General features: G+C 44.9%; 1 protein-coding gene and 4 non-coding genes across 8 annotated transcripts in view; 1 reads left to right on the plus strand and 4 right to left on the minus strand.

Moving 5' to 3' along the window:
• Trim55 (tripartite motif containing 55) overlaps window positions 1-4560 on the minus strand; it is a 43573-nt gene extending 39013 nt beyond the window's left edge. For 3 of the 4 annotated variants that reach the window (XM_040741461.1, XM_040741458.1, XM_040741460.1), the window contains exons 1-2: window positions 4223-4559; window positions 3542-3714 (exon numbers count right to left, since the gene is read on the minus strand). In XM_040741461.1, coding sequence (XP_040597395.1) covers window positions 3542-3714; window positions 4223-4390 — 341 coding nt within the window. In that variant the 5' untranslated portion in view covers window positions 4391-4559. Of the gene's footprint in view, window positions 1-3541; window positions 3715-4222 lie in introns of all 4 variants that reach the window. The other variant, XM_040741459.1, reaches the window with a different exon arrangement.
• An 11009-nt stretch (window positions 4561-15569) lies between these two features.
• On the minus strand, window positions 15570-15642 carry Trnaa-agc. Its single transcript has one exon. It is a non-coding gene; the product is annotated as a tRNA-Ala (tRNA).
• Window positions 15643-15755: 113 nt separating this feature from the next.
• Trnay-gua lies at window positions 15756-15844 on the minus strand. The gene is given in 2 exon segments: window positions 15756-15791; window positions 15808-15844. It is a non-coding gene; the product is annotated as a tRNA-Tyr (tRNA).
• A 530-nt stretch (window positions 15845-16374) lies between these two features.
• On the minus strand, window positions 16375-16467 carry Trnay-gua. Its single transcript has 2 exons — window positions 16431-16467; window positions 16375-16410 (listed from the first exon to the last, which is right to left on the minus strand). It is a non-coding gene; the product is annotated as a tRNA-Tyr (tRNA).
• A 335-nt stretch (window positions 16468-16802) lies between these two features.
• Window positions 16803-16875, plus strand: Trnar-acg. Its single transcript has one exon. It is a non-coding gene; the product is annotated as a tRNA-Arg (tRNA).
• The last annotated feature ends 10617 nt before the right edge of the window (window positions 16876-27492 follow it).

Genomic DNA, 27492 nt, shown 5'->3' on the forward strand with positions numbered 1-27492 from the left:
TGGCTCTCTGGTTAAAAGCTCATGTTGCTCTTGCAGAGGACCAGAATTTGATTCCCAGCACCCACATGGCGGCTAATAACCATGTATAACTCCAGTTCTAGGGAATTCGATAATCTCTTCTGACCTTCACAGGCATCTGGCATACAGTGCACATATATGCATACATACATATATACATGCAGGCAAAACACTCATGAACATAGAATAAAGTAAATAAATCTAAAACTTTGTTACCAGTAACGCAATTATCATTGGTGATAAATAGGAAGTAGGAAAGAGAACTAAAAGTTATTGCACTTGGGGAGTGACAGTTAAGAGTGTTAGACAGAAAGGTGAAACAGCCCTTCTTACTAGAGGCCTTGTAGTCCTGCTTAAAATTCTTTTTGAATTAAAGTCTTTATGTATTTCATTCCCACTGGAGCATTTTTAAAGGGCTGGGGAAATGTCTTAGTCAGTAAAGTACTTGCCATTCAAGCGTGAGGACCTGAATTTCTTTTTCTTTTCTTTTCTTTTCTTTTCTTTTCTTTTTTTTTTGGTTTTTTTTTGTTTTGTTTTGTTTTTGTTTTTACGAGATAGGGTTTCTCTGTATTGTTTTGGAGGCTGTCAGTACAGCCTGGCCTTGAACTCACAGAGATCCGCCTGCCTCTGCCTCCCGAGTGCTGGGATTAAAGGCGTGCACCACCGCCCAGCGTGAGGACCTGAATTTCTAAGCATCCTTAAAAATGAACGTAAGTGTGGTGGTGTGAGCCTGTGATTCTAACCCTGGTGACAAGGAGAACCCCTGGCTTGCTGGCCAGCTGTGCTCCTGTCTCAGTGACAGATCCTGCCTTAAAAAATAAAGGGGAGCACAACAGAGCAAAACATCTGGTCAAACACTGGACTCCACACACATGTGCACATACACCTGCCCACACATGAACAAGCACACATGCATTACACACACACACACACACACATACACACACACACACAAGCATTCAAATATTTGGATAGTGTGATAATAAAACCCATTTCAGAGGATCATTGGGAACAGCAAAGACTCACAGTTGGGGCACAGGTAAAGCATCTGAACAGAGTCTAACACAATACAAAGCCATTTTGCTTATCATATCAACAAATTAATCACTATGTTCAATAATAATATTAACCAAGTAACTGTCTTCTCTTGCCCAGCCCTAACCGTGAATAGTGTATCACAATGGAGAATGCTAGATAAGGTCAGGATTTGTCACGACTGCAGCTATTCTGTAAGAGGCCAGATTGAATGATACTTCAAAGTCCATCACAGCAGCCTGCCCCCTTTCTGTTGACACCGCCAAAGACTAGAGTTGGGGTTAGCTTATTCTGCATACCCAAGGTTATTCTAAGGTCACTGAATATATCCCAAGGCTTGGGGCTCAGGTCTGGTATGACTTCCCTACTTCAGGAACACCTAGCTTGATGTGACTAAGCCCTTTTAAGCAACTACCATATAAAAACACCCCAAAGTGACGAGTTTAAGAAACAATGTAAGAATTTTATAATCACAAAATTATCCTTATTCCTGTTGACTCTTGCTTTAGTGGTGGCAATTTGGCTGTTTTTGTACAGTGTGTTCCCTATCCTCTGGAGGACTATCAGGCTGACTTCACGGTTAAGGTAATCTTATAGTTACACTAACACTACAAGTTTTGACATTGCCTGTCCTCTAGACTTCATAGCAAATGCTATTACATTTATGTCTGAAGTTCCAACTAGGTGAGTGGTGAGGCAAAAAAAAAAATAACTACAGTAAATAGAACCCAGAAGCCTGATAGTGGTGCATTTCTTTGTGCTGTTTAAGGAGCTAGCACTGTGGAGCTCCTGTTCTGGGAAGGCAGTGTATATGACACTGAAACCATAGTTGAATAAATGCCTCTTAATAATTGGTTGGTTATTAGTTGCCATGGTAATTTCTTAAGGAGACAATGTGTGGTTGAACATTTTTTATTTTTGCGATTATAATATAGTCACATCATTCTTCCCTTCTCTTTCCTCCCTCCAAACCCTTCCATCTACCCCTCCTTTCTTTCAAATGCACGGCCTCTTTTTAAATTTTTATTACCTGCACATATGTATGTACACATACATTTCTTTATATATATATATATTATATCCCGCTCAGTTACTCTTATTATGTTTTCAGGATTGACCCTTTGAAACTGGGTAACCAATTGGTGTGCTCTTTGCTGGGAAAGACTATTCCTCCCACTCTCAACGTTGCTTAGTTGCCTGTAGTTCTTTGTGGTTTGAAGCCTTGGGGGGTTTTCCCCACCCACTTTGGCATGTCTATCGTCATACTTGTTCAGCTCACATTTAGGCAATCACGGTGGGGGGCAGTTATGGACATAGCTTCTGACACAGTCTTACAGCAAGCTCCCTGATCTGCTGGCTTTAAGAGTCTTTCCACCCCTTCTTCTGCAATGTTCCCTGAGCCCGGGGTGTGGGAACATTTTGTAGATGTATTCATTTCATTAACACAATGAAATACGATGCAATCAGATCTGCAACTCTGGTAACACTTTCCTTCTTGTCAATTGATTTGGAAGCAAGGGAAACAGGTGGCTGCAACATGTCATCAGAAGCTCTTCCTCGGTCCCTTCTATAGCCCGGCACTATCTAATTTAGCTCTGAATCTTGAGCAGAAACTAATGGGCATAATAATCACAATAATTACATGTTAGATTAATGGTGCAACCTTTATGCAAAGAGAGCAAGGCATTTGCAGCCCTGCAGATGTTCCATAAACATATGCCCCATATACTAGGAATCACAAACGGTCCATTTCTACATGAACTCCATGTGGATACTAACGCTTTGAACTCAAATGACCTGTGTAGAATTGAGTTAGGGCTCTTCTCACCGTGCCTTCTAGGAATAAACTCTGCAGCTTCATCTCTAGGAAGGGAACTGTATAACCTCTGTGGTGTGATAATAAGAAGCCTTTAAAAACGTTTTAATGAATGGGTCAACAAGTGGATGCTAAGAGTGTGCACTGACAGAGAGACAGCCGGAAGTGCATTTCCTATCCCATGTCTGTAAATGAAGTTCCTGAGCACCAGCACTGTATCTTTCTTAGGACAAATGATGATGTCAGAGTGTTTTTAAATTTTAAATATTACTGTTGTTAAGATCATTTTAAGGCAAGGCAGCTAGGACCTGGAGTATTTTGAACAGTGATGTTCCTGACCTTATATGCATGTTTGTACTAGAGTGTTTCTGTAGCATAGGGTCTGGACTTACAAGGAACCTGCAATGTGTCTAAAATGAATGTAGTACGAGGCTGTGGGTAGCATGACACCTCTGTGAACATGACTGCCTTTGATAACACACAGGCATGCGCTCCAGCTCCTTTCTTTCCTCCATGAGTAACTTTCTCATTGGGAAAGCCTGACATGGAAACGCCCTTTAAGGAACAATTAACTTGTGACTGATCACGAACGTGCAGTGCACCGATCCACTAAGCAGAAAACAATAGACAAAGAAAGCATCCAGTAGGTTTGGCTCTCGGAATAGCTCTTACCTGGTAGATTCCTGCTTGTAGATGTCGATAATGTTTTCCACCAGCAGGTTCCTCTGAAGTCCATAAACCCCGTGTCTGTCTAACACCACCTCGTGTCTGCAGGAGGGACAGCGGAATCGACCCCCTGATGCCACCGTAGTGCCTCCTCTTGTGGGTAAGTATGGGTTAGAGGCCTGTTCTTGCCAAGCAAGAAGAAAAGGAACTGAGTAATGCCCGCCCCATGGGGAGCTTTTTGGAAACTATTTTCACTCTCTGACACCATGCAGTATATTGACTCCTCAGGGCTTACTACAAGCGATCCTGAAACACAGGCCTCCCCTGACCCACAGCCAAACCCACAGTACACCCTCTTTATCAAGAAGCATTCTTCTGTCCCATGTTTTCATAACCCAAAGTTTCAACTAGAGGCTCCAACACTCATACTCTGACCACTAGCTCATTTTCAATTTTGAAACATAGTCAGTGCATCTGTTTTGTTTTACTAATGACAAATACGGTTCTTAGAATGAAAACGCAACTGGATTTGGAAGAGAGGAGGAAGCTGACAACCGAACCCGGGAAAACGATTCAAACACGCTGGAAACAGCCTCAGGGAGCTCTCTAAGGGGACCGCCTCTGATTTCAAACACTCGAGGCAGGATGGAGGGGCACCCCCAGCCTCTGGATTCCAAACACACCTACCTGGAAGATGTCACTGGCACATTTCCTACACAGATTGTGTTGGCAGGGGAGAATGACGACGGGCTTTGTGAACATCTCTAGGCAGATGGGACAGATCAGTTGCTTTTCCAAGTTATCCATGGTCTGCTGCTCTTTGGAGAAAGACTTGTAATTCAAAGAAGCGCTCATTTCCTGGCCGTCGCTGAGCAAGCGTGCTGCCAGGGAACTGGTACTCCCAAACGGCTTCTGCAAGTGTTTCCTGGAAATAATTCCAAGGACTGTGAGATCAAGTGTCCTTTACGTTTCTCTCTATGGAGGACATTGTTGCAGGCCCTGGTTCAGAGTGGGTGATGGAGCTGTTTTTAGCAACTCGAGGTCACATGACCCTGGACTGACTTGTCCATATAAGCCAGTGACAGGAGGATGGATTCTGACAGGTGACAGAGAGCAGGAGTCAACATTCTTGCTCTAGGGAGTAAGAGAGTGGGTGGGAAGGGGATTACAAGTCCCATTTAGCAGGGGTTATGAAGGGAGGGCAGTCTACAGCCCACAGTTGTCAACAACAAATGCAAATGTACATGTCTGGTCTCTGAGCCTTGCCCTCCGTGAGCGCTTGGAAAGAACTTGGTGACAGGCTCCTTCACAATGCAGCCTTACAGTGTAACTGTATAAGAAACATTGTTTCTTCAGACTTCAGGAAACAAGCCACCCGAAATAACATGATGGCAACTTCTTAGGTGCAAGCAAGCCGAACCTGTTCTGCAGATCTCACAGGGCAATTGTGTAAAAAGCTGCTCCTGATACCAAGTTTTTCATTGTTTTGCCACGATTGTGGTGTGGGGGAAATTCCAATTTAAAAGCTGAATTCAAGATCCTATTACCATAAAAGTATCTACAAAAGCCTTTTCTTTTTGCACACGTGTATGTGTTTGTGTGAATGGTCACATGTGTGGGGTGAACATGTTGTGTACATGCATGTGTGGGAGGCATGTGGCTGCTGCCTCCATTGTTCTCCATATTCTCTGTAGAAAGAGGATCTCTCAATTGCAGCCAAAACTGGCTGACAGGACTAGTCCACCGAGTCATCTTGCTCAGGGGCTTCCTCTGTTTTCCATGGAATTACACATCCAGCAGGCATTTAGATGAGCTCTGGGGGATCTAAACTGCAGTCATCACATTTGTGTAGCAAGTGTTTTATCCACTGAGCCATCTCCCCAGACCTATAAAGTTAACCAAACTGTTGAATATGTTGCTCCCCTTCCCACTTTTATCCTGTACCTCCCTCCCCACCTGCAGCACAAAACACAAAGAAAACTTGTGACAGTCTTTTAAAAATTAGCTTAGTTTACAGCAGTGATCCTCAATGGGATAGCAGCTGGCATATGGATTGAAGGCTGTAGTTGCATGTCACCATGTGCTGGAGGAAGATGTCAGTGCCTTCTACAGCTGGAGTGAAGACAGAGTCCTATGTGCTGCCCAATCTGCACCTAAAATGCCTGTGTATTTTGCCTTTCATTCAAGGTCCTTTTAAAAAAATGATAATATCCCTAATAATTTCTAGTGTTCTTGGTCTGCTCTTGCCTTATAAACACAAATTCTGACATTTGCCAGGGACTTGTAAAAATTATAAATCATATGTATTGCATATAAAACTTTAAATCAGATAAAAAACAAAAGAAAAATTCATGTCATTGTTAAGTGACAATTTTTTATCTTACTTCTCTATGATTTCAAAGTCCCAAACAAAACACAAAAACCCACAGCGTACACTTAGTTACAATAAAGGGCAGGTCATTGTGGCTGATTGCGCAAAGTCTTGTTCTATATGTATGGACATCTTACTTGCAATTTGTAAGCTCGGTTATCTAATAATGTTACAAAAATACATACACATTGTGGGTGGGAATCGTGAAGGATTCTCTCAAAGCTTCCAGTATTTGTTTAGCAACTGCAGTGAAGGAGGGAATTCATACCACTCTCCTGTCAACTCCTCTCAGCAGTTAGAATCTGTTTATCATTACATTGGCTGTGGAACTCTGGGCTCAACATGTGAGATGTTTTCCAGGGAGGTGTCTACTGTAGGAACAAAAGACCTTGTTATCTAAAAACAAGCAATTATTAGTCTGGATCAATATAGATATGGGTTGCCAAATGAGATGACATGACCAAAGGTTGTATAGTCCTACAATGGCCTTCTAAAGACTAGAGACACGCAGAAACCAATAGCTTCTTTATTCAAGAAGCTGTAAGTTTCAGAACAAGAGAGCAATGATATAGCCAGGAAGCCTTTGAAGAGTCACGGACACGAGTCCGTGTTCAAAGACATGCCTGATGTCTGACGATGACAGCAGCAAACACCGAACAAACCCCAAAAGATCCCAGTATGCAAACAAATATGGATACCCCCTTCATCCTCTTTTTATTTCTAAATCTCAGCTGCCCACGATTCAGAATTTGTGGGCAGTTTGAAGACTGATATATGAGTTGACTCTAGAAATAGCCTCACAGCCACACCCAGAAGGTTCTTGACAAATTTTCTAGATGACTTTAATCATTAACAACCAAGATTAACCACTACAGTCTTTAACACTGTAATCATGGCATTTTTGTTCTCAGGACTACATACCGAGGACCGCATCCTTAGGCAGTTCCATCAGTGTGTGGCCATCAGACTGGGTTTACACAAACTAGCTGGTATAGGCGGTCATGCGCTTGGATTCTTCAACATGTCTTATTGTTCCTAGTCTACAAACCGGAACTGCACGCTCTGGCGGGGAGTGCTGCAGGCAGTTATGGATAGTGGTAAGCATTTGCTCATACAGTACAGTGAAAAGATGAGGTAAAGAATGAAAACACTGGAAGATTCTCTGGGTAAGACAGTGAGTTTGTATGTTGCAAGCCTGGGGCAGGACTGCAGACTGCTGCAGACTGTACCAGAGCTGTGCACAGGACTGTTCAATTTACAAAGAAATGGATAACAAGGTACTTCTTCAAGAGTCATTTGACATTAGATTACTACATTCCTTTGAGATTTTGTTTTTATTTTATGTGTTGACATTTTTTGCTTACATGTATGTCTGAGTATCATGTACATGCAATACCCTCGGAGGCCAGAAGAAGGTGTCAGATTCCCTGGAACTGGAGTTCTGATGACTGCTTGCCACCACGTAGATGCTGGCAGTCAAACCTGGATCCTCTGGAAGAACAACCAAATTCTCTTAACTGCCCATCCATCTCTCCAGTACTTTCATTTTGTACTTTTGTGTGATGACCATTTATTAAACACAGCTGTATAGCTGAAACTTTTTGTTTACATCTTCATCCGGTACGCCTCTTCTATGTCTATCTTTAAACCTTCTGTGTTTATCTTTAAATTAGGACATAAGTACACAACACTGGTCTAGACTCTCCAGCAGCATCACTACAAACATGTTCATAACGGACTATGTAGGGCATTATGACCACAGAGACATCACCAAGGGATATAATCGGGGGCCCCAGGGTACATGACACTGCCCCACCATTGACTGAAAAGTTGTTATATGGTGCATGAGTGAACACTGAGGCAGAACCTTTGGTGGAAACAGTCCATTCCTTCTAGAAGAATCCACTGAGCACTTACCACAAATTCCTATTGTATAAAGCTCTGGTGGATTAGCATCTTATGAATACTATACTGGAGTGAAGAACACTCTACTGATACATTAGCATCCCATGAATACTATACTAAAAGGTTATTTTTTAAATACTTACTAAATCAGGTACCACAAAGTCACTAAAAGTCTCTCATAAAAATGCTTCCATGAGCTCATGTGTGTGTGGATTAAACCTCCTTGTGAAGAGGACAGAGGATACTTCAGCTGACTTGGCTAAAGGCAAGATAGGAAACTGTTGCCAGTGGTGAGAGGTCAGGAAGCCCTGGCATGGGGCAGCAGCACTAGGAAGGGCAGTAGGAAATGTACTCTGGGGTTGTAAAAGTAGGCTCCATGGAGATGACTCCATGGAGATGACTCAGATGCCTAGCATGAGGACCACAGATGCTGCCGGGATGCTATTGTGAGTCAGCAGGCAGACTCTCTCAAGTTCTTCATCTGCCTGGACTTGTGCTCTTGGGAAATAACCCTCACCTAGCTGGATTTAGATTCTGTCATCTACAACTGACTAGGGTTCGTAAATAATTTGTAGGGGGAAAATATCCCAGAAACAGTGTTGCTTTTGACTTTTGAAAACCTACTTCCACTATTTGATGTACTGTCAATTTTCAGCCTTCTACCTTTCTACCCTCTGCTTCACGGGGCTCTCCACCTTTCACTTTTTTCTAGAACCTTTTTTCTTGTAGAACACACGGGAAGCCAGCTAGAACCCCATAGGAATACAACCTAGAGTTGAATAATCTTCACCTTGCCCCCACCCTCTTTTTTTCCATATCTTTCAAAGATAACCAACTACGTGGCCGATTTGTGTGTTGGGAATGGAACACAGGGGTGTGCTCTAGAAAAGAGACAGAACATTTAGCCTATACCCACATTCCTCCAAGTTTGGGAGGCAGGGAACATGCTGGAACTACAGCTTAAAGGCCTCTAAGGAGTTGGACGCCCCAGACAGTGGCCCCCAGGGCTTCTGGACTGTGTGTATGGTGGTCACAACCTCCTCCCTTTCCACCCTCAGTCTCAGCACACATTTAGACAGAGCTCAGAATCCTGCAGGGCAATCACACAGGACAATGTGGTGTGGAAGTCCTCACTATTCTTCGTTCCCGAGTCCTTCAGGCTGGTGGACTCACAGGAGACCTCTAATCTCTGAAGTGAGTCTGGAGGAATTCAGTTCTCAAAACCCTGGATAGACTTTAGGAGATGACAACAGAAAGATTTACGATGTTTTCCAACCTCTAGCCACCAAGTCAAATGGAAGCAGGCTTCAGGGGCCGGGCCAGGGCAATTCTGACACCAGCCACCTGAAGCTGAGACACACTTTACAAATTAAGGGCACAGGGCTCTACTAACTGTTCTCACTTCAGACTCTACCAGCAAAATGGGTTTCAAGATTCCTTGAACATCTAATCCACTGGCTTTATACTCGGGGATCTTACTGTGGCTTCAGTTTGATGAATTGCTAATGATGCATAATTCAGAAAAGCACTGTAGTTAAGTTCCAGCTCCATGCAGTTTGAATGTAAAACGGCTGTCCCAGGCCCATGTGTTTGACCACTGGGCTTCTGGCTGGTGGTGTGTTTTTGGAAAGCTGTGAAACCTTTATGTCTAGGAGATAGAGTCTCAATGGAGGAAGTGGGTCACAGATTGCAGGCCCAACTCCAGACCTACTTCCTGTTTGTTCTCTGCTCCCTGTTCTGCCCAAATGTGAAGAGACAAGGAGTTCCAGCTGCATACTCCTGCCGTCAGAAGCTGTTTCCATGTCGTCTCCCTCTCCGTGACAAATGGTATTTTTTAAAACAGTGAGGCTTTGTCAGGAATTTTGTCACATCGATGAGGGAAGTAGTATATATATATATATATATCCTGGGATGCTTGCCCACGCTTCTGCATGCAGACCTGTCACATAGGCATGCTGGAGTTGACTGTTGGTCAAGTGACTGAATATCTGTAGCTCTCCTTGCTTTTCAGAAGCCTGGCTGACATTACATGCTTCAAAACCCCAACATTCTAATCACAGAGCTGTTCTCTCCCTTCTTTTCTCGGGTCATCTAATTAGCATAAATTATCAAAGACATGCCCACGGCTCAGGAAATTCTAAGAATTTAGAGAAGTTGGGACCAGTGCCAAGTTCTTCAGCATGCACTATAACCTCAGTATGATCTTCAGGACTCGGGAAAGGAAGGCCCTAAAGTTGTTTTTACTTCTGTTTTAGCACAACAAATAAACACACACCACACGAGTCCCACTCACTCTGTATAACAGCATCTCGCAATAGCTGCTATTGTCACTGTGTAGCTGCTGTGGCTGAGAGAGGTTGTCCGGTGGTGTAGTTGCTAAGCTGTGCAGAGAGCTTGTTTCTTTGTGGACCCCAGGATTTCTCACCCATCACGCTCTGGTACTCTCGTGCTCTGGAATGACACTCAGCGTCAGGATTTTCTATGATGGAGACTGCGCTGTCCAGCCTTTCTACTGAGCACAGAGAACTCTACTGATGTGTACAATACTAGTTTGGAACTTAATGCTTTGTATAGATATTAAATCAACTTAGGTTTTTGTGACAAGAAGCCATTTTATCCACCAATATGTTTTATGCTTGGGTGTTTTAGGGTGTATTTCATGTGGTGAATTCCTTGTCAGGTCACGCAGGGGCATAATGAGTTGTGTCATTAGTAAAGATGGAATTGAGCTGGAGACAGCTCTCCCTCATAGCATCTCTTCCCAGTGAGACAGCAGGTACTGGGGCATCAGGAGGCACAAGTGGGACCTGATGTTTATCTCCTTAGTGACAGTGAGTGACAAGATCATAAGAAGAATCTAGAACCCTGTGTGAGGCCTCGGGCCAAAGTTCTCTTGTGATCAAGTTACTCACAAGGGTTTCACCTTCTGGCCTTGGCATGGGGGGGCACCTCATTCTTTCTTTAGTGTACAAGCTGCTGGGCTAGCCCAGGACATCCTCATACATGTTTTGCTTTGGCTGGTCCTCCCCATTCCTTTATCTCCTCACCCCCTTTCCTCCCCAAGCACCCCCTCTCCACTTCCGTGCAACATGTGTTTCATGACTTCCTGCTGCCATCCTCAGATCTCTACCCCCTAGCTTCACGACTTACACCCACACTCATTCCCACATCAACACACATGCGGAACAGTTAGAAGCTAAGACCCACATGTGTGAGAGAACATGTGGTATTTATCTTCTGAGCCTGGGTTACCTCACTTAACATATGATTTACCACTTCTGTTTCCCTACAAACTCTTGAACTGGATTTTAAGCTTCATTTAATTTAAGTTTGTGTTTAAATAGCCACATGTGGCTAGTGGTTTCTTATTTGACAAGCAGCCTTTGGGCATGAAATAAATGAAGAAAAATTTGGGGGGGGGAAACTAAAGTGTATATAAAGGATTTGCTAACAGCAGTTGGAGATTCTGTACCTTACAGCTAGGATGAAAACTCCCATTGGCCCCTGATGGCTCGAGGAACAATATCAACAATTTAGTTTCCACAATAGGTCAGAGTGGTCTGGGGACAGGAGGCATTGGACAGCATTAGTCACAAGCTGTAATCTTTCTCAGAACTCCAGAGTGTTCCAGGCATTTACTTCTGGTCCCTTTGTCTCACTGGTACAGATCCTTGAAAATTACAGAGGCTTAGCTTCAACCAATATATATATATATTCCTCAAAATAGGATTATGGTGGGAGACAGGTGAAACCAACAGAAAGAATTAGATACAGCGGGTATCAGTTACTTTTCTTATTGCTTTGACCAAATACCTGTTGAGAGGAGCTTACGGAGAAGAGGGCCTACGGCAGGGACCGTCTGACCATGCAGTCCATCCTGGCAGGGAAGCTGTGGGGGCTGGAGCAGCTCTAGCTGTGGTATGGGGAACTCAGGGGCAGCTGGTCACTGAATCACAGTGAGGGAGCTGGAGGAATCTAAATGCTGGTGCTCATACTCACAGGGTGTGTGAACCCAACCCAGGGAATGGAACACATCCGGGGTGGGGCTTCATATCTCAGTTAGATGCTTCTGGAAATGCCTTCACAGACAGGCCCACAGGCTTGCTTCCCAGGAAAGTCTAAAATCAGTCCAGTTGGCAAGGGAGAGCTTGTTTGGAGATTCTGGTAGGGGAGCGCAGCTATTCGTATACCCTTGACCGAAGACCGGTCCTCCTCTATTCCGGGAAGGTCGTCCTCTTCCACCGAGCGCGCAGCTTCGGGAGGGATGCACATGGAGCGGTGAGGGAGGAAGGGGACACCCGCATAGCCAACCGGATCAGCTGAATCAACCCTGGAGATCAATGGGGGTGACAGGCGTCACAGCCAGATCTCATATCCCAGTTGGCAATTGATTCACACAGATTGACAGGGCAGGACAGACACAGTGAATGTAGACCAGTCATGCTCCTGGCTTCATTTCTTATACCCAACGGAATCAAGGAAGTTGTGACTGATTCCATCATTAAAACAGAGTAAAATGCAAATAAAGCAGGATCACTGGGTGATGTGAATGCTGGAGGCCCTGCTGAGTGCTGGAGGAGGAGGCACAGGTGGACTGGAAATCTAGGGCACAAGCAGCCCCAGGACTTGCAGACTAACTCCAGCATTGATTAAATGTCCCCCAGATTATTCTAATCCCAGGACAAAACAAACCAGAAAATAATTAATCTTGTGTGAACTATGTGCTAGCTCTGCATGTATGTATATACGAAGGCCAGAAATTGACATTAATTTTAAGCCCCCATTGGCGGGGCTGGCTGGCCAGTGAGCCCTGGGGTTCTACTATTTTCATCTCCCAGTATGAGGGTTACAAGTGTTTTTATGTGGGTGCTTGTCTCCATACCTGGACCACAAACTAAATCCTCTTTATAAGAGAGCAAAAATGTTAGCTTTCTGCAAAACACATCCACCCACCCTAGCCATCCATCTGCCCCTGCCTCCTTCCCCTGACCATTGTAAGAATAGGACATGCTCCATAAAGAAGGCTATACTTGAGTTGAAATTTAGAACTGATTTTGCCCCAAGTACCAGACTCTGCTGTGTTCTGCACAACTTGGTCCTGGAAGCATGACTCAAGGGATACAGGGATGAAGAAATGACAGACACGGTACACAAAAACTGTTTGAGTGGGGCACCTACTATTCAATTGAAGGCTCAGAAAGCTTATTGTGTAGATCCCAAAGGGAAAGAAGGGGCCACCTACCTTCAGCAGGAGATGCCTGAAGGGGAGCAGTCTCAGGATTGCTGCAAACAGCCGGGAGGAGGAAGCTGCGGTTGATAGTTTCTGCACACACTGGTCTTAGCTAAAGGGCAATCCTTTCTCCCTAGTATTTGGACCGGAGGAAGGCTTTGCCATCCTCCTGAGCCTCGTCTGGGTAAGGCTTTGTCACTCCCATGGGTCCGAGACACTGGACTCCATGTTAACAATATATGGTCAATCAGGACTTTGTCTATTCTTCACAAGGCTCCATAGGTCAGTTCTCCTAGATACAATGCTTCTTCCTCTGGTTTCCTATAGATGAAGATACATTTTAAAAAGCACTCCTAAAAAGTCATGTGTGACTTCCAATTGCCTGTCTTCCCAGCACTAGGGAGGTGGAGCCCAAGGCCATACTCCAAACAACCTATCAAAGGCCACAGAGCCGCCACCACCCACAGCAACAACAGAAGCAGCACCCCTAATCTTCATTTGTGTTAAGAATGCGCTCTCAGGTAACAACCTTAAAAGTTACAGAGAAATAAAACACAGCCGCTAGCTCTTTTCTGCAGTCTAATTCCTGTTACAGCCTACACCCAGGGCCTGATTCAGGACGTCTATAGAACACTTCCTATACTGCACCTGCCTGTTTGGCCTCTTATGGTCTTTCTTGCTACCTGACAGTAAGAAGTTTGAACACATGGTTTTAAATTTGAAATGAGAAATAACATCTCATGAAGGTGAAAATCGCAGGGAAGTGACTAAATTGGATCGATCGTGCTTGAATGCTGTAGAATTTCTTTCATTAGGTTGTCTGTAAACTTCTCCTTGGAAGCTATCTTTCATCTTGATGATTGCTCCAGTCTCAAAGCTGCTCTTTATAAATTTCACGTCATCATAAGGACCTCTGAGGAAATGTGTAAAAACTACATATTGTACTTCCTTCCTAACATTTCTTGGCATGGTTTCTGTGCTAGAAATAAACAGTGACAATCCAAGAGGTGGATTAAATGAGGCCTTCACCTGGGCTCCAGGTCCTCCTTGGGACCACTGTAGTCACTCAGCCCTGCCTCTGTGTCCTTAAAGTGTCAGTAGATTATATGGCCATATAAAGTGTCAGAGATTATGTGGCCATTGCACAACGTGCTTAAGCATCATTCTGGATCCTCAGTCTCGTTCTGCTTCCCTTTCTCGGGAGAGCCAAGCACTGTTGTGTGTATTTAGACAGCACACATACAAAACCCTGGACCTTACTGTAGGTGTGGGTTGCTTACCAGGTCTCTAGGCATTGAAATCGGTCTCAATTTCTGCATCATGTCGGCAAAATGCCAGACCCTGTTAAAGCCTCTTATTCCCCTCCCCTCCCCATCCCTCCCCTCCCCTTCCCTTCCATTCTCCCTTCTCTTTTTCTCCTAGCCCCTAATCTCCCCTTCCCTGCTGATAGCAGCAGCATGTTTACTGTGCACTGGGCTTGGTACTAAGAGGTTCCAAGTTCTATCTTAATTGACAGGCAGTGTCGTTAGGACATATATATATATATATATATATATATATATATATATATATATATATATGTATGTATATATATATATGTATATATATGTCAATATATATATTGAAACGGAAATAACCAAGACAACGAGCAACCTGTCCAGGGTCCTACAGAGCCAGGATAGGCCATCCCTCGGCTATCATTGCCCATGTGACTAACCTCTGTGTGACACTGCCTCGGATTTACACCTGTGACCCCCTGTGATTTCCCTGCCTGGGCTGCTGGCCTCAGCAAGTGACTTGATTCTGACCCAGAAGCCGTCCTCGCTTGACTTACCCACTCCTTTCTCTTCTCATCTAGAAGGGTTATTGTTACTGTTCACAAATAATATTTAACTAGCAGAGCCCTGTGGTGATCACCAGTAATCCCGACCCTGGGAAACTGAGGGAGATAGGCCTGCTGGATGCCACGTCACAGGCCTTCAAGGCCAGCCTGGGCTCCTAAGACTGTCTCAAGACACTAAAAATAAAAACAGCATAATTGACAGGTAGAAAGATGTATTTACGTGATTCGAAGATTCGATGAAAAACCTTACTGAAAATAACAAAGTGAGATTAAAAACGGAAAGATACAAAGTGGAAGGCAGCAACGAATCGCAGCAGGTTGTACACACCGGAAACAAAGGCACCCAAGTTGCCCGGGACTCTAAAATGCACAAATGAATTATGCTTTGTTGTGATTCCCAAGGCTAACAATTCTGCCATCCGAGAGGGAAACCGAAACCAAAGAGATGTTTCAGTGTTCTGTCACTATCTGGGTTTACAGCTGCTCGGCGCCCGGCGTCCTGCTTTATCCACAGACCGGTTCTCCTCGGTGAAGGTGCGTTTGGCTTCAGGCTCGATGCTGGGAGTTTCAGACTTCAGAAAAAAAACGCCAAAATGTCACCTGGATGAGTTCTTCCTACAGTTAGGAACGCAAAATGCGAAAGGAAAAGTTGCCGAAATGTGGGGGGGAGGGGAAAAAAGGCAACTGGAGGATGCGGGCATCGATCCCGCTACCTCTCGCATGCTAAGCGAGCGCTCTACCATTTGAGCTAATCCCCCACCGCTGGGAGCAGCGGTTCATCTGTTCCTCTAGAGCAGGAGGCGAGCACTGCAGAACAGAAAACTTTCATTTTGAACAAGTCTCGCATCTGAAATTAAAAAAGAGAGCTCTCTCCTTCGAGCCGGAATCGAACCAGCGACCTAAGGATGACCATGAACACAAGCCTACAGTCCTCCGCTCTACCAGCTGAGCTATCGAAGGGAGCGGCTAGTCGGCTGGCGGATTGGCTACATAACGTTCGCTCAGGACCCGCGCAAGGTCCTGGCGGATCCGGCAGGGTGTCCCCGGTGGATGAAACGAGGAACTCGCGAGGGAGCGACACTCGGCGGTTGGGCGGACATCTGAGCACGTTCGCTCGCATCAGGGGGGTCGCAAAAGGTCGAGCACGCTCGCATCAGGGGGTGGCAAAATGACGCACGAGATCGGAAGGGGACAGACCCGGTGCAGAAGAAAGTAACTACCAAAAGGGACGGGAAAGGGGACCGACCTGGTGCAGAAGAAAGTAACTGCCAAAAGGGACGGGAAAGGGGACCGACCTGGTGCAGAAGAAAGTAACTACCAAAAAGGACGGGAAAGGGGACCGACCCGGTGCAGAAGAAAGTCGACCTGGTGCAGAAGAAAGTAACTACCAAAAAGGACGGGAAAGGGGACCGACCCGGTGCAGAAGAAAGTAACTACCAAATGGGACGAGGATGTTTGCGCTTCGGAACCCCGGAGAAAACATTAAGATCTCCTTCGAGCCGGAATCGAACCAGCGACCTAAGGATGTCTCTTGGGAAAGAGCCAACTACAGTCCTCCGCTCTACCAGCTGAGCTATCGAAGGGACACGTAAGAGCATACGTGGCCCTTGACCCTGAACAGGTAATCGTCTGGAGACTTCCGCGAGGACAAACGGAACAGGGCATGCGCACTTCCTGGGACTCGCGACTTTCCGAGCCGCACGTCGTGTTTCGCACGCGCACAACCCCAGTGCGTCTGCCCTGGACGCCCTGAGCCATCAAGAAAGGATCGTAGCGCAGAATCCCCGGAAAGCCTAGGCTCGTGTGCCCCTTGGTCGCCCGTCGCACCTTCTCCCTTGCCACCCCGCGTGTCCCGGCTGGCTGCTGAGGACCAGCTCGTGGTGTCATCCAGAAAGCCCCCACTCCCCTCCCCACCGACGGGCCAGTGGCGCAATGGATAACGCGTCTGACTACGGATCAGAAGATTGTAGGTTCGACTCCTGCCTGGCTCGAATATTTTGTCGGCTCGACTTTTAAAACCGAACCTTTCTGGGTAAAACCTAAGACCAAGGAACACGGAATCCCCGAAGAGGAACTCTATAGAGGCCTCTGTGCGAATTCTGTAGAGCCCTCTGTGCTGGGGTCTCCTTGCTCTTCTCTGTCCCTAAATAAAGAACCCTTTCGCCACTCCCCTCCACACACAAACTCACAGGACAGGGAGAAACTCTACCGAGCCAGTAAAATATTAAGTGTTTGTCGCTATAGTCTATGATACTGTGCCCACTTCAGTTGTTAGAATCCACCTAGAGAGCGACTTTGGGTCTTTTCACCAAGCAGCAAGTTCGTTTGAGCCAAATGAGCTATGTGGACGTAACCGTGCCTTGATAGCAGCTCCCTAAAGTCTGGCGTTTGGAAGGTTTGAAGTTGGAACAAAGAGAGGGATTTGAGGGACGTGCTAGGTCTCAAACCCGCGACAAATGGCTAAGTGAGGTGCCTATTGACACACCAAAGCGCACTGTGGCCTCGGAGACCCTCGGTCCCTGCTTGGTAGAGAGCCCTGGCTCCGTGCAGGGATTGAGGCCTCCCCCCTCTTCTCTGCCCGGTATAACCCAGCCGTTTTGGCTACCCTGGCCTCTTGGCTTCGGGCTCTCCCCTTCTGCTTTGCTCACACAGCCGGGTCAGTTTGCAGGCATTGTTCACTCTGGACTCTTGAGGATGTCTGTGGCTGTGCTCGCCTTTATAGCTGCTTAAAAATCGCAGCCCTTTACGCAGTCTGTCCTCCTGTTTTCCTTCCTTCCTTCCTTCCTTCCTTCCTTCCTTCCTTCCTTCCTTCCTTCCTTCCTTCCTTCCTTCCTCCCTCCCTCCCTCCCTCCATCCCTCTTTCTTTCTTTTTAAATCAGGATTGGCTATTTTAATTTTTTAAAATGGAAATGCAGCAGCTTGCTTACAGGTAGTTAAAAGAATCTAAACTTTAAGATGGTAGGAAAACATAGACTTATTTGAAAATGGTGGGAGTTTTTCTTCTTGTTTCCTGTTGAAATTTGTCACTTTTTTATGTGCGAGGGGCTGGTATCTTTAAAGTTGTATAGTGTTTCACAGAGTTTTTTTGTGTTGTTTTATTAGCATCTTGGAAGTTGGGGAGTGTTGCTCTTCTTTAAGTTCATAGACAAACCAAATCATTTAAGAGCCAAGAGCCTCTACTTATTCTTTTTCTTATTTTGAAAGGGAGGCAAACAAGGCAATTATCTGCAAGGGTATTGTCATGGCCATTATTGCACTGTGATAAAAGCCATCACCATTAAACAGCTATCAAGAACAGTAGGGGACCAGGAAGTGTGTGATTTCTGGCTCTTGTAACAAAATGCTAAACACTGAACTGAACCCCTGGAAGCTAGTGACAGAGACAGAGGAGTGATGAGCCACAAAGACAGCTGACCGGATAAGGGGGGAGCTCTTGAATCCCAGACTGATGGCTGAGAGGCCAATAGGGGACTGATCTAGACTCCATGAATATAGTGCCAGTGAGGAGGCCACATAAATCTCTGGGGCCTTGGGTAGTAGATCAGTGTTTACCATGGTTTATGAATGATCTTTGGGAGCCCATTCCAAATAGAGGGATGCTCTCTCAGCCTGGACACATGGGGAAGAGCCTAGGTCCTGCCCAGGATGAAATGACAGACATAGCAGATCCCCCCAAGGAGGGCCTCACCCTCCCTGGGGAATGATGTGGGGATTGGGTGGGGGGCTGGGGGACTGGTGGAGAGACAAGGGAGGAGGGGTGGGAGCTGGGATTGACATGTGAAGCATTCATGTTTCTAATTTAAGTAAAAACATATATTGAGAAAAAAAAATCTCACTGAGCTACAAGAGGCCATAACAGAAGGCATCCCTAGGAAACAAGGATGAAACATCAGTGTCTTGAAGGCTCCTCCCTCGGCGCCCTCAGGTTTCTTTAGTGCCATAGCGTTCCCCTAGAAGCCCCCAAACTTGACAGACCCCACCCCCTTTCTCTGGCCAGATTGCAAAACTCTCCCTTGTTCTGGCTCCCCCCCCCCCCCCATGACTAGGAGTCAGGAGAAATGTGTAGTTGTGCATAGAGTTTCTTTCCTCATAGCACACTGAAAAGACAGTAAAGATATTACCCGATGTGGAATGAGGGGAGGAGAAAAACGAAGAACCGTTGCCATGTCAAAAGCTATAGGAGGTACAAACAGCACCCAGAGATTTTAAATCCCATTTGGGAGTTGGAAAGCAGATGAGAGTATAGAATGGGGTGGGGCCCCCTTCAAAAATATGCATCATGCAACTTACAAAGACCCTTTTCTACACAGAGCCCTCATGAGGCTTCGGAGTAGAGGTGGCGGCAGAAAAGTCAGTGGCCCAAATACTACACAGCTGTTGTTGAATTTGTCTCCAGTTCGAGTTGCCTGGAGAGCTGCCTGGGAGAGCCTGTGGGAGGGGGATACAGCTGCGGGGAGGGCCAGAGCAGAGCCTAATAATAGGCTTGGAAAGAAAAGGGAGGCGTCCAAGCTGACGCCACGCCTTCCAGCCTGTGTCACCGTTCCCTCCACGGTGATGGTCATGGACTAACACTCTGAAACTGTAAGCAAGTCCCAAACTGAACGCTTTCTTTTGTAACTTGCCTTGGTCATGGTGTCTCACCACAGCAAAAGAAAAGTTACTAATTAGTACAGTCTCTAAATGTCTTTCTGAGACAAAATAAATATGATTGGAAGACGTCATACTGATAAGTTCTCCAGGGAGATGAAACCAAGACGGATTAGAAAATATCTTTATTGTATACATTTTTAATAGGGAAGACACAGGCCCTGTTAGGGGAAAGCATCCTATGGTGAGGCTGAGCTGGCAGTGTCTGCTAGTACCCATGGTAGTTCCACAGTAAGCACTGTCATTTAGAGGAGCCCTGAGCAGGGCAGAAAACGCGGGTCCTTTGTACCACTGGCTTGCTCAGTCGCTGGCCAGAGGCTGATAGCATCTGGAGGATTCATAACATTCTGTTAACTATTGTACTTACAGAAGAGCCTACCTAGTAGGGTGCTACTAGGCTCTTGAAGCATATCCTCGAAAGAATTGTAAGACCCCATCTCTCCTTGACTTCCTTTTTCAACATGACCCTTCAAACATCTGCTAGTTTTAACTGTCTACTTGACACAACTTAGAGTCACCTGGGAATTGGACCTCAGTTGAAGACTTGTCTAGATCAGGTTGGCCATGTCTCGTAGAGGATTGTCTTAAGCTATTAGTGTGGCAAGATGCCACTGTGGGTGGCATCATTCCCTAGGTTGGGGCTCCTGAACAGTATAAAAGTGGACAATGCAATTGATCTGAGCACAAACAAGCAAGCAAGTAAACATGCCTGTTTCTGCTCTTGACTATGGATGAGATGTGACCAGCTGCTGTCCAAATTCCTGCCTCGATATTCCCTCAGTGATGAACTGTATACTGCAATTGCTGAGTCAAATAAACCCTTTCTTTCCAAAGTTTCTTTTTGTCAAGATATTTTACCACAGCAGCAGAAATAAGAGTACAACATTCCACGTCACAAAATTGCTCTGTCATTTCCTATGATCCCTATGGCCAGAGACTGTTGTACAGGACTATCTTATCTTCCAAGACAAATGACACCAGAAGTCTAGCTGGGCCTGCTTACTAAAGATGTCCCCTCTTGGACAGAGTGAGTAAGAAAGGCCATGGAACCCTCATCTGAGTATCTAGCTACCCCTCCAGCTGGTTGTATACAATTCTGCCTTAATTACACATGACCTTGGGGTCTCTGGGAAGGACTAGATGACATAAAGACAAGGGATAGGGATCCATCTATGTGGCTATGGGGACTCCTTAACCCCTGTAGGGTAAAGTGTCTCTAATGCCTGATGTGCTATAAGGATACCATTAGGCCCACCCTAATGCCTGCATTTTAGCTTAATTACCTCTTTATAGGCTTGTCTCCAAATGTCACATTCTGAGGCATGGGAAGTTGTCTTCAATAGATGAATTTGTGGGAGGATGACACAGTTCAGCTCATAACACATTTTCAGTTTGTTTTATAATTGGGCCATGTTTTTTACAAAGCCCTTTTAAAAAAAGAAAATCATAAGTATTCTTGTCTTACTTTTTAAAGAAAAGTAGCATGTTTCTTGATCCTTAGCCACACTGCTACTGTAAAAGAGTCATTTTTTTGAAAAAGTCTCCCTGGGGCCCTCTGAGCTAGATCCTCCCATTTGCACTGATTATACTTTTATCCTGCTACAGCACACATATTAGCAACAATGTTGCCACTGTAATGAAATTTCTGAGACAGGACAACTTGATTTGGTTCACAGTTTTAGTGGTTGAAAAATCCAAATAGCATGATGTAATGCAGCTAGGATTTCTTCCCTCTGGGAGAAGCAACCAAGGCTTACCCTTTCTCCTAAGGGCCCAGCAACAAACCAAGGTGCAGTTTTATCAAAGTTCGCTGTAGAGGAACCAATGAGTTTGTCAGACTTCCTCGAAGAGCAAAGATGAAGGGCTACTCTCAAGCGGGTGGGAGCTTCTTCCCAAACCACCCACCATAGCACTGCAACCACAGCCAGAGGACTTCATGGTTTCTTTCTAAGGTCTCTTGTATCAACACCTCTTATGCTTAGGGTATAAGACAGTGAGCACCTCTAGCAGAACATGTTAAATGAACAAACAGCACAAAAATGCAATATCAATAGCACTGGATGGAATGTAAAGGACAGCTGTTCACAGCTGGGAGCATGTGCTCTGACATCTGCTAATGAACAGTAAAGCGCTCTCCTGATTCCGGGTTTACAGATAAACTTCAGCAAGTAGGTGATGGAGTTCACCTAATGCTAACCCCGAATCTGCTACCCTGCTACACTGTTTGCTTGAGCTTAAGGTGCATGAGAAAGCAGGGAGCTCTGCCCAAGAGCAAGCATGGTATTTCCTGAGAGAGAAGAAGGCTCAGTGTACCAGGAAGAGAACATTCTTAACACTGGAGACTGGGAGTTGATGCCAGAGCAAACCTGTGCAAATAACTCTTACTCTTCATTAGCTCCACACCCCCCAGGTATTTTCAGGTCACTGTCTCATTGCCCCTAGCCCAAGCCTTTCATTTGTCACATGTCCACAGTTTTTATAGGTCTTTCTTATTTAAAGCAACACTGAAGCTTTTGGACCTAATGGCTTTTTTGGGTCTTTATTTTCTTTATAAAGACACACATGCATGAAGTATTAGATAAAACTTCCATTTCTCCTGTCTCTGCTGTGGACTGACTTCAAGGTTGAACCACATACCCTGAGCATTTAGAAAGTTTCCCTCTGATATAGTCAACATAGAAGTTAGTGTCAACACTAATGCGAAATGTGAATAAGGATTAGCTGTATTATTATGACAAACTAAACTCTGAATTGCACGTAAAATCACCACACCATTAAGAACAATCCCAAGTTCCTTCCCACCCCCTTCAAGAAGATTAGCAGGAGTCCTTTGTGCTGAAGGCAGACGGCTAGACTGACCTCCATCCAGTTCCCAGGGCACCACAGAGCCCCATATGCTCACTTGTAATCTTTCAGGCTCTGGCCCTTCCTTCATTCCCTCTGCATCTTCCTCAGGTCTGACTTGGGCTTGTGAGGAGGCTACTGCTGGATACCTGTCTTCAGGGACACTTTCACCACATACTTATTTGACAGTTGCTGGGCACTATCCCAGAACAATGGAAAGGCAGGCACCAATCCCTGGCCTGCTGGAGCACACAGTTCTGGAGAGGCAGATAGACAATAACACAGAGCAAAGCGAGGCACAGGAGACCTGGAGTGCAGAGGGGATGTGCTTATCACAACGGCATGTAAACACAGAGGACCCCCGGCAAAGTCAGTTGCTGTGAAATGTATACGCATTAGTGCACACACAGACTCACATACATTCCTTCTTCTAAGGGGAGGCAAGCATTAAGTTAAGAAAAAGTAAAAGTTTGCCAAGCTCTATTCCCTTTGTATTATGAAAAACTAATAAAAGACTACTAATTTGAAAGTTTGACAGGATGATGATTTATTTTTACTAATGGAAAGTTCACAATTTGTTCCTTATTTTGTACAATGGAGAAATTGGGTTTAATTTCAGTTTTATTGTGAATAGATAACATTTAAAGTCATGAAAAGATTTTGTATCTCATTGCATGAGTAGTATTGAAATGCCTTATTTTTACATGTCATAGCAATGTTCTCATCCCAATTTTATAGACTCAGAATAATAGAACAGAATACATTAAGTTAGAGTTTTAAGCCTGTGGTAATCTCTTCAAGTTGGGGACAGAAGCACCAGGATGTATTGAATCCAAGTACGAGTCTCACATTAAGAAGTTGTGTCTGACTTTATTGAATTCACTATCAGGGAACATTGTAATTTAGCAGTCCAATTATCTTAGTCCAAATGCTGGCTCTCCCATTATTATTCAAGGGTCTCTGACACCCATTTTTTTTTATTTGTGAATTGGTAACTACAGTACTGAACTCAGAGAGTTGCCATAAGGATTGCATGAGTCAACTAATGCAAGACCCTTACATAATGACAAAGGTGAGTGTGCTTGATGGTTGACAATGTTTACAGGTTTTCTTAACACCCTCTAAACATTCTGGGAAACTACGGAAGAAACCTGATATGTCAGAATTTTTAAAATAATTAGAGCTGGGCGTTGGTGGTGCACGCCTTTAATCCCAGCACTCAGGAAGTAGAGGCAGGCAGATCTCTATGAGTTTGAGACCAGCCTGGCCTACACAGTGAGTTCCAGGACAGCCTCCAAAACCACACAGAGAAATCCTGTCTCGAAAAACAAACAAAAAAACAAAAGCAAAAACAAACTGAAAAACCTCGGCATCAAAGCACCGGGCACTGAACCGAACCCTCTGCCCAAGAACCGGGGCCAGACCACTGGCTGCAAATGCAAGAGGTGATTTATTGAGTACACAGGCGCCTGCGGATGTTACTGCAACTCGGGTGCAGAGCATACCGGGCTTTCAGGGAGTACAATATTTATAGAGTTTCAATGGTTACATAAGTAACAGGCATTTCATTGGCTCATCTTGGGGGCAGGGGTAGTTCCCATGGACTAAGTTTCCTGGTATTACTTTATGAAAGACCCAGGCATACTTCAGCAATTATTATCCGGGTCCCATGACTACTATGGTGATCATAGACACAACTGGGGGCAAGGGTAGTTGCCAAGGACTAGGTGTCCTGGTATTGTCATATGAAAGTTCCCAGCACGCTTCAGCAATTATTATCCGGGTCCCATGATTGCTATAGTGATCAGACACAATTGGGGGCCAGGGTAGTTGCCAAGGACTAGGTTTTCTAGTATTGTCATATGAAAGTTCCCAGCATGCTTCAGCAATTATTATCTGGGTCCCATGACTGCTATAGTGATCACAGATATCCTGTTTTGAGGGTGAGACACCTGGTCTGGGTTTCTTTCATTAGGCAACGGCCTGGCCTTGCTTTTCTTTTCCTAGGGGGTCCTGGGTAGGGGTCTTTCAAAACAAACAAAAAAACCCAACAACCAATTAGGGTTTTGTTGTTGTTTTGTTTGTTTTGTTTAATTTTTGGTTTGGTTTTGTTGTTTTGCTTTGTTTTTGATGCTGGGGACAGGACCAGAATATTGTATATACTATGCATGCACTGAACCACACCCCCAGGACCTTATTTCTATATAACCAACCACTACAAAATCTATTTTGAGACAAGGTTCCATTTTGTAGTGTTAGCTGACATGGAACTATATAGACCAGGCTGACTTCAAACTCACAGACATCTGCCTACCTCTACTTCTTGAGTGCTGGCACTAAAGACGTGCATCACCATGTCTGACCCTAAAATTGCCTTTGAAATAAAAAGAAAAATCCAAATAAAACATTGCACTCAGAGATTGTTACAGCTTTTGGTTGATAAACAGAGAGTGTAACAAAGACTTAGCTCTAAGAGGGCTACAAAGACTTCCCAAGAAAGACCGTATGGGAGAGATGGGGAGGGAATAGAGAGGAAGTCTTCAGCTTGCCTCTCGAGGAAGACACAGAAAATAAGGGAGACCCCTACAGTTGTCTCCTTGAGCTTCAGAGGGCAGTGGAAGAGAATGGAAAATGTTAAAGACAGTGACAGTAAGAGGAGACACTGGGGGGAGGAGTGGCCATGAGGGTTGGGATATAGCTGCAGATATGAGCATACTGGAGGAAGAATTTAACACAGCAGGTTATGGCAGCCAGGTCAGCCAGCCTGGTCCTACCCGTATTAGCTGGATAGGGCCAAACTTCGTCTTAGCCTGTCGTGCTTAGTCAGCGATGATGGTGACCGTACCTTGTCTCATAGTGTGTTGGGAGTTAAAACCCTTCAAAACATCGCTGTCAGATACCATAAACTATAGCCATGGGCTATCACACAGAAGACTTACTCTTAATACATGAATCAATTACATTATGGTCTTTATTCTTGCTTGTCAACTTGACTACACGTGGAATTAACTAAAAATCCAGGCAGCCTGGCACACTTGCCATGGATTTATCTTGATTAGATCATTTCAGGTGGAAGATCCACTCTAAACAAGGGCCCCATCTCTTGGCAGCCTAGATGAAGGACATGAAGAATGCAGCTTTTGCTTTTGGCCTGCTTGCTCTCACTCTCACTGCTGAGGCACTCCACTGGTCTTACAGCCCATTTCCTCAGGATTCTGACATATACTGAAGACCAGTTAAGACATCCAACCTTGTGGACTGAACTTGAGCTTCCTTTTAGGAGATAGCTATTGTGGGACTCACCAGACCATATATTCATTCTATATGTTCTGTTCCTCTAGAGAACCTGAATGCATACATCATTTTTAAATACAAAGTAAATTCGCCAATGATCACAAAGCCAACACTTTCAAACCCCATTTAATTTTTTCTTACATTTGTTGTATGGAAGGAGATAAGAGAGACTGGGGGGGTGGGGAGCATTGCATGCCATGGTCCACATATAGAGGTCAGAGGACATGCAGGAGTTGGTTCTCATAACCACATGGGTCCAAGTTCTCCCAAACAAACACAGATCAAACTTGGTTTATAAGGCCTACCTGGCAAGTATCATTAGCCACTGAATCATCTTGTTGGCCCTTCAAATACTCTGCTTTTTAATGTATTCCTTTTACTCTTAGGTTAGCTTCAAAGGCTTGCTTCCAAATTAATATTCCTCATTAGTATATTCATATTCAAGCAGATCAATTTTTAATCTAAGAAAATGCTACAGTTGCATCCCAGGAGTGAAAATTTGTGTCAGGAAAAAACAATTACTCTTCACCAAACCCAAAATGTGATAATGAAACAAATATTGAGAAAATGACACTCAGCAACCAGACAGTTGGGAATGAAGATTTGGTGTCTGAATTGACAACTCAGCAGAGGATGGCAAGCCCTTGCTAGGTTGGACCACTCTTTCTGGCCTGGGAATGAGCCTGTGCCTGGGGGGTTTTAGGCTGTGGAGCAGCTGATGGCCATATTTTTGGCTATTAGGGAAGCTTGACTGGCAGGCAGGGGTGAGTAAAACGTGTTAACAGCTGCTTTATAACTTCTGGATTCATTCTCAGTGTGGAATTTGGCATCTAGGGTACAGCCCTGGACCAGCATGACAATTTCAGAAAGTTGCATGCTGCTAACCTTTCCACTGGACACCATCCTGTTAGGTCTCCTTTGAGAGAAGGACTGTTCTCAGAAACGGCACATGCTGGAGAAGTAACCAATTGGTGACAACTTTGTTGTTACCGCCATGGGAAATGAAGATAAAACTCTGAGATACAGTGCTGGAAGTCACAAGTTTTGCTTAGCAGAGCCTGTTATTCAAGACTCGGTCTCAACTCTGGCCATCTACAGTTGAGAACCACCCAGGAACTGAAGGAAGACAAATGCTCTTTTGGTGCTCCGATCTCTGTACAGCCTGGAAAGGCTTTTGGACAGGAGGATTTGGTCTTTCTCAATGGCTTTTCTCTGCTGGGAGAAGAATGGTGCTCTTGAAATGGACTGAAGGAGGACAGAATGCTCAAGCATAGCTCTATAGCCAATGTTGAGCCCTTCCCCCACAGGGATCTGCTGACCAATCTGTGACTAGGAGCTTATCTAGCAAATACTTCTTGTTTCCCTCGCGATAAAGCCTGAACGCAAGCCCCTGTTATCTCCACCGTGCCTGCTCACTGGTATATAAGGCTACCATTCCTTTTAATAAACGGCATTCTGCTCGCACTAATGACCTGCTGTCTCTTGTGTTTATTTAAATCCTCAGGCCTCTTGCCTGAATCCGTGAGAAGTGTTGTAGCGCTGGCGCTACAAACCAGGTGGCCAGGAGTCGGGTGACAGTTCTATCATGTTTCATTTCAGGAATATATCACACAACACTAATATTGGAAAAAAAAGAGCAAAGACTGCAGCAGTCTTTTTGTTTCTAGTAGGCAGATAATTCTCCATTCTGCAGCACAGGTCGAATGCTCACTTTACAAATGTTACCTGACTACTTACTATGTGTCAGGCATAAACACAAACACAATCCTTACCTTCAAAGTGCAGAGATAGTACATTAGTAGAAGGTACTAAGGAGAAAAGAA

This window comes from Mesocricetus auratus, unplaced genomic scaffold (genome assembly GCF_017639785.1).
Source record: "Mesocricetus auratus isolate SY011 unplaced genomic scaffold, BCM_Maur_2.0 Super-Scaffold_6730, whole genome shotgun sequence".
NCBI lineage: Eukaryota > Metazoa > Chordata > Mammalia > Rodentia > Cricetidae > Mesocricetus > Mesocricetus auratus.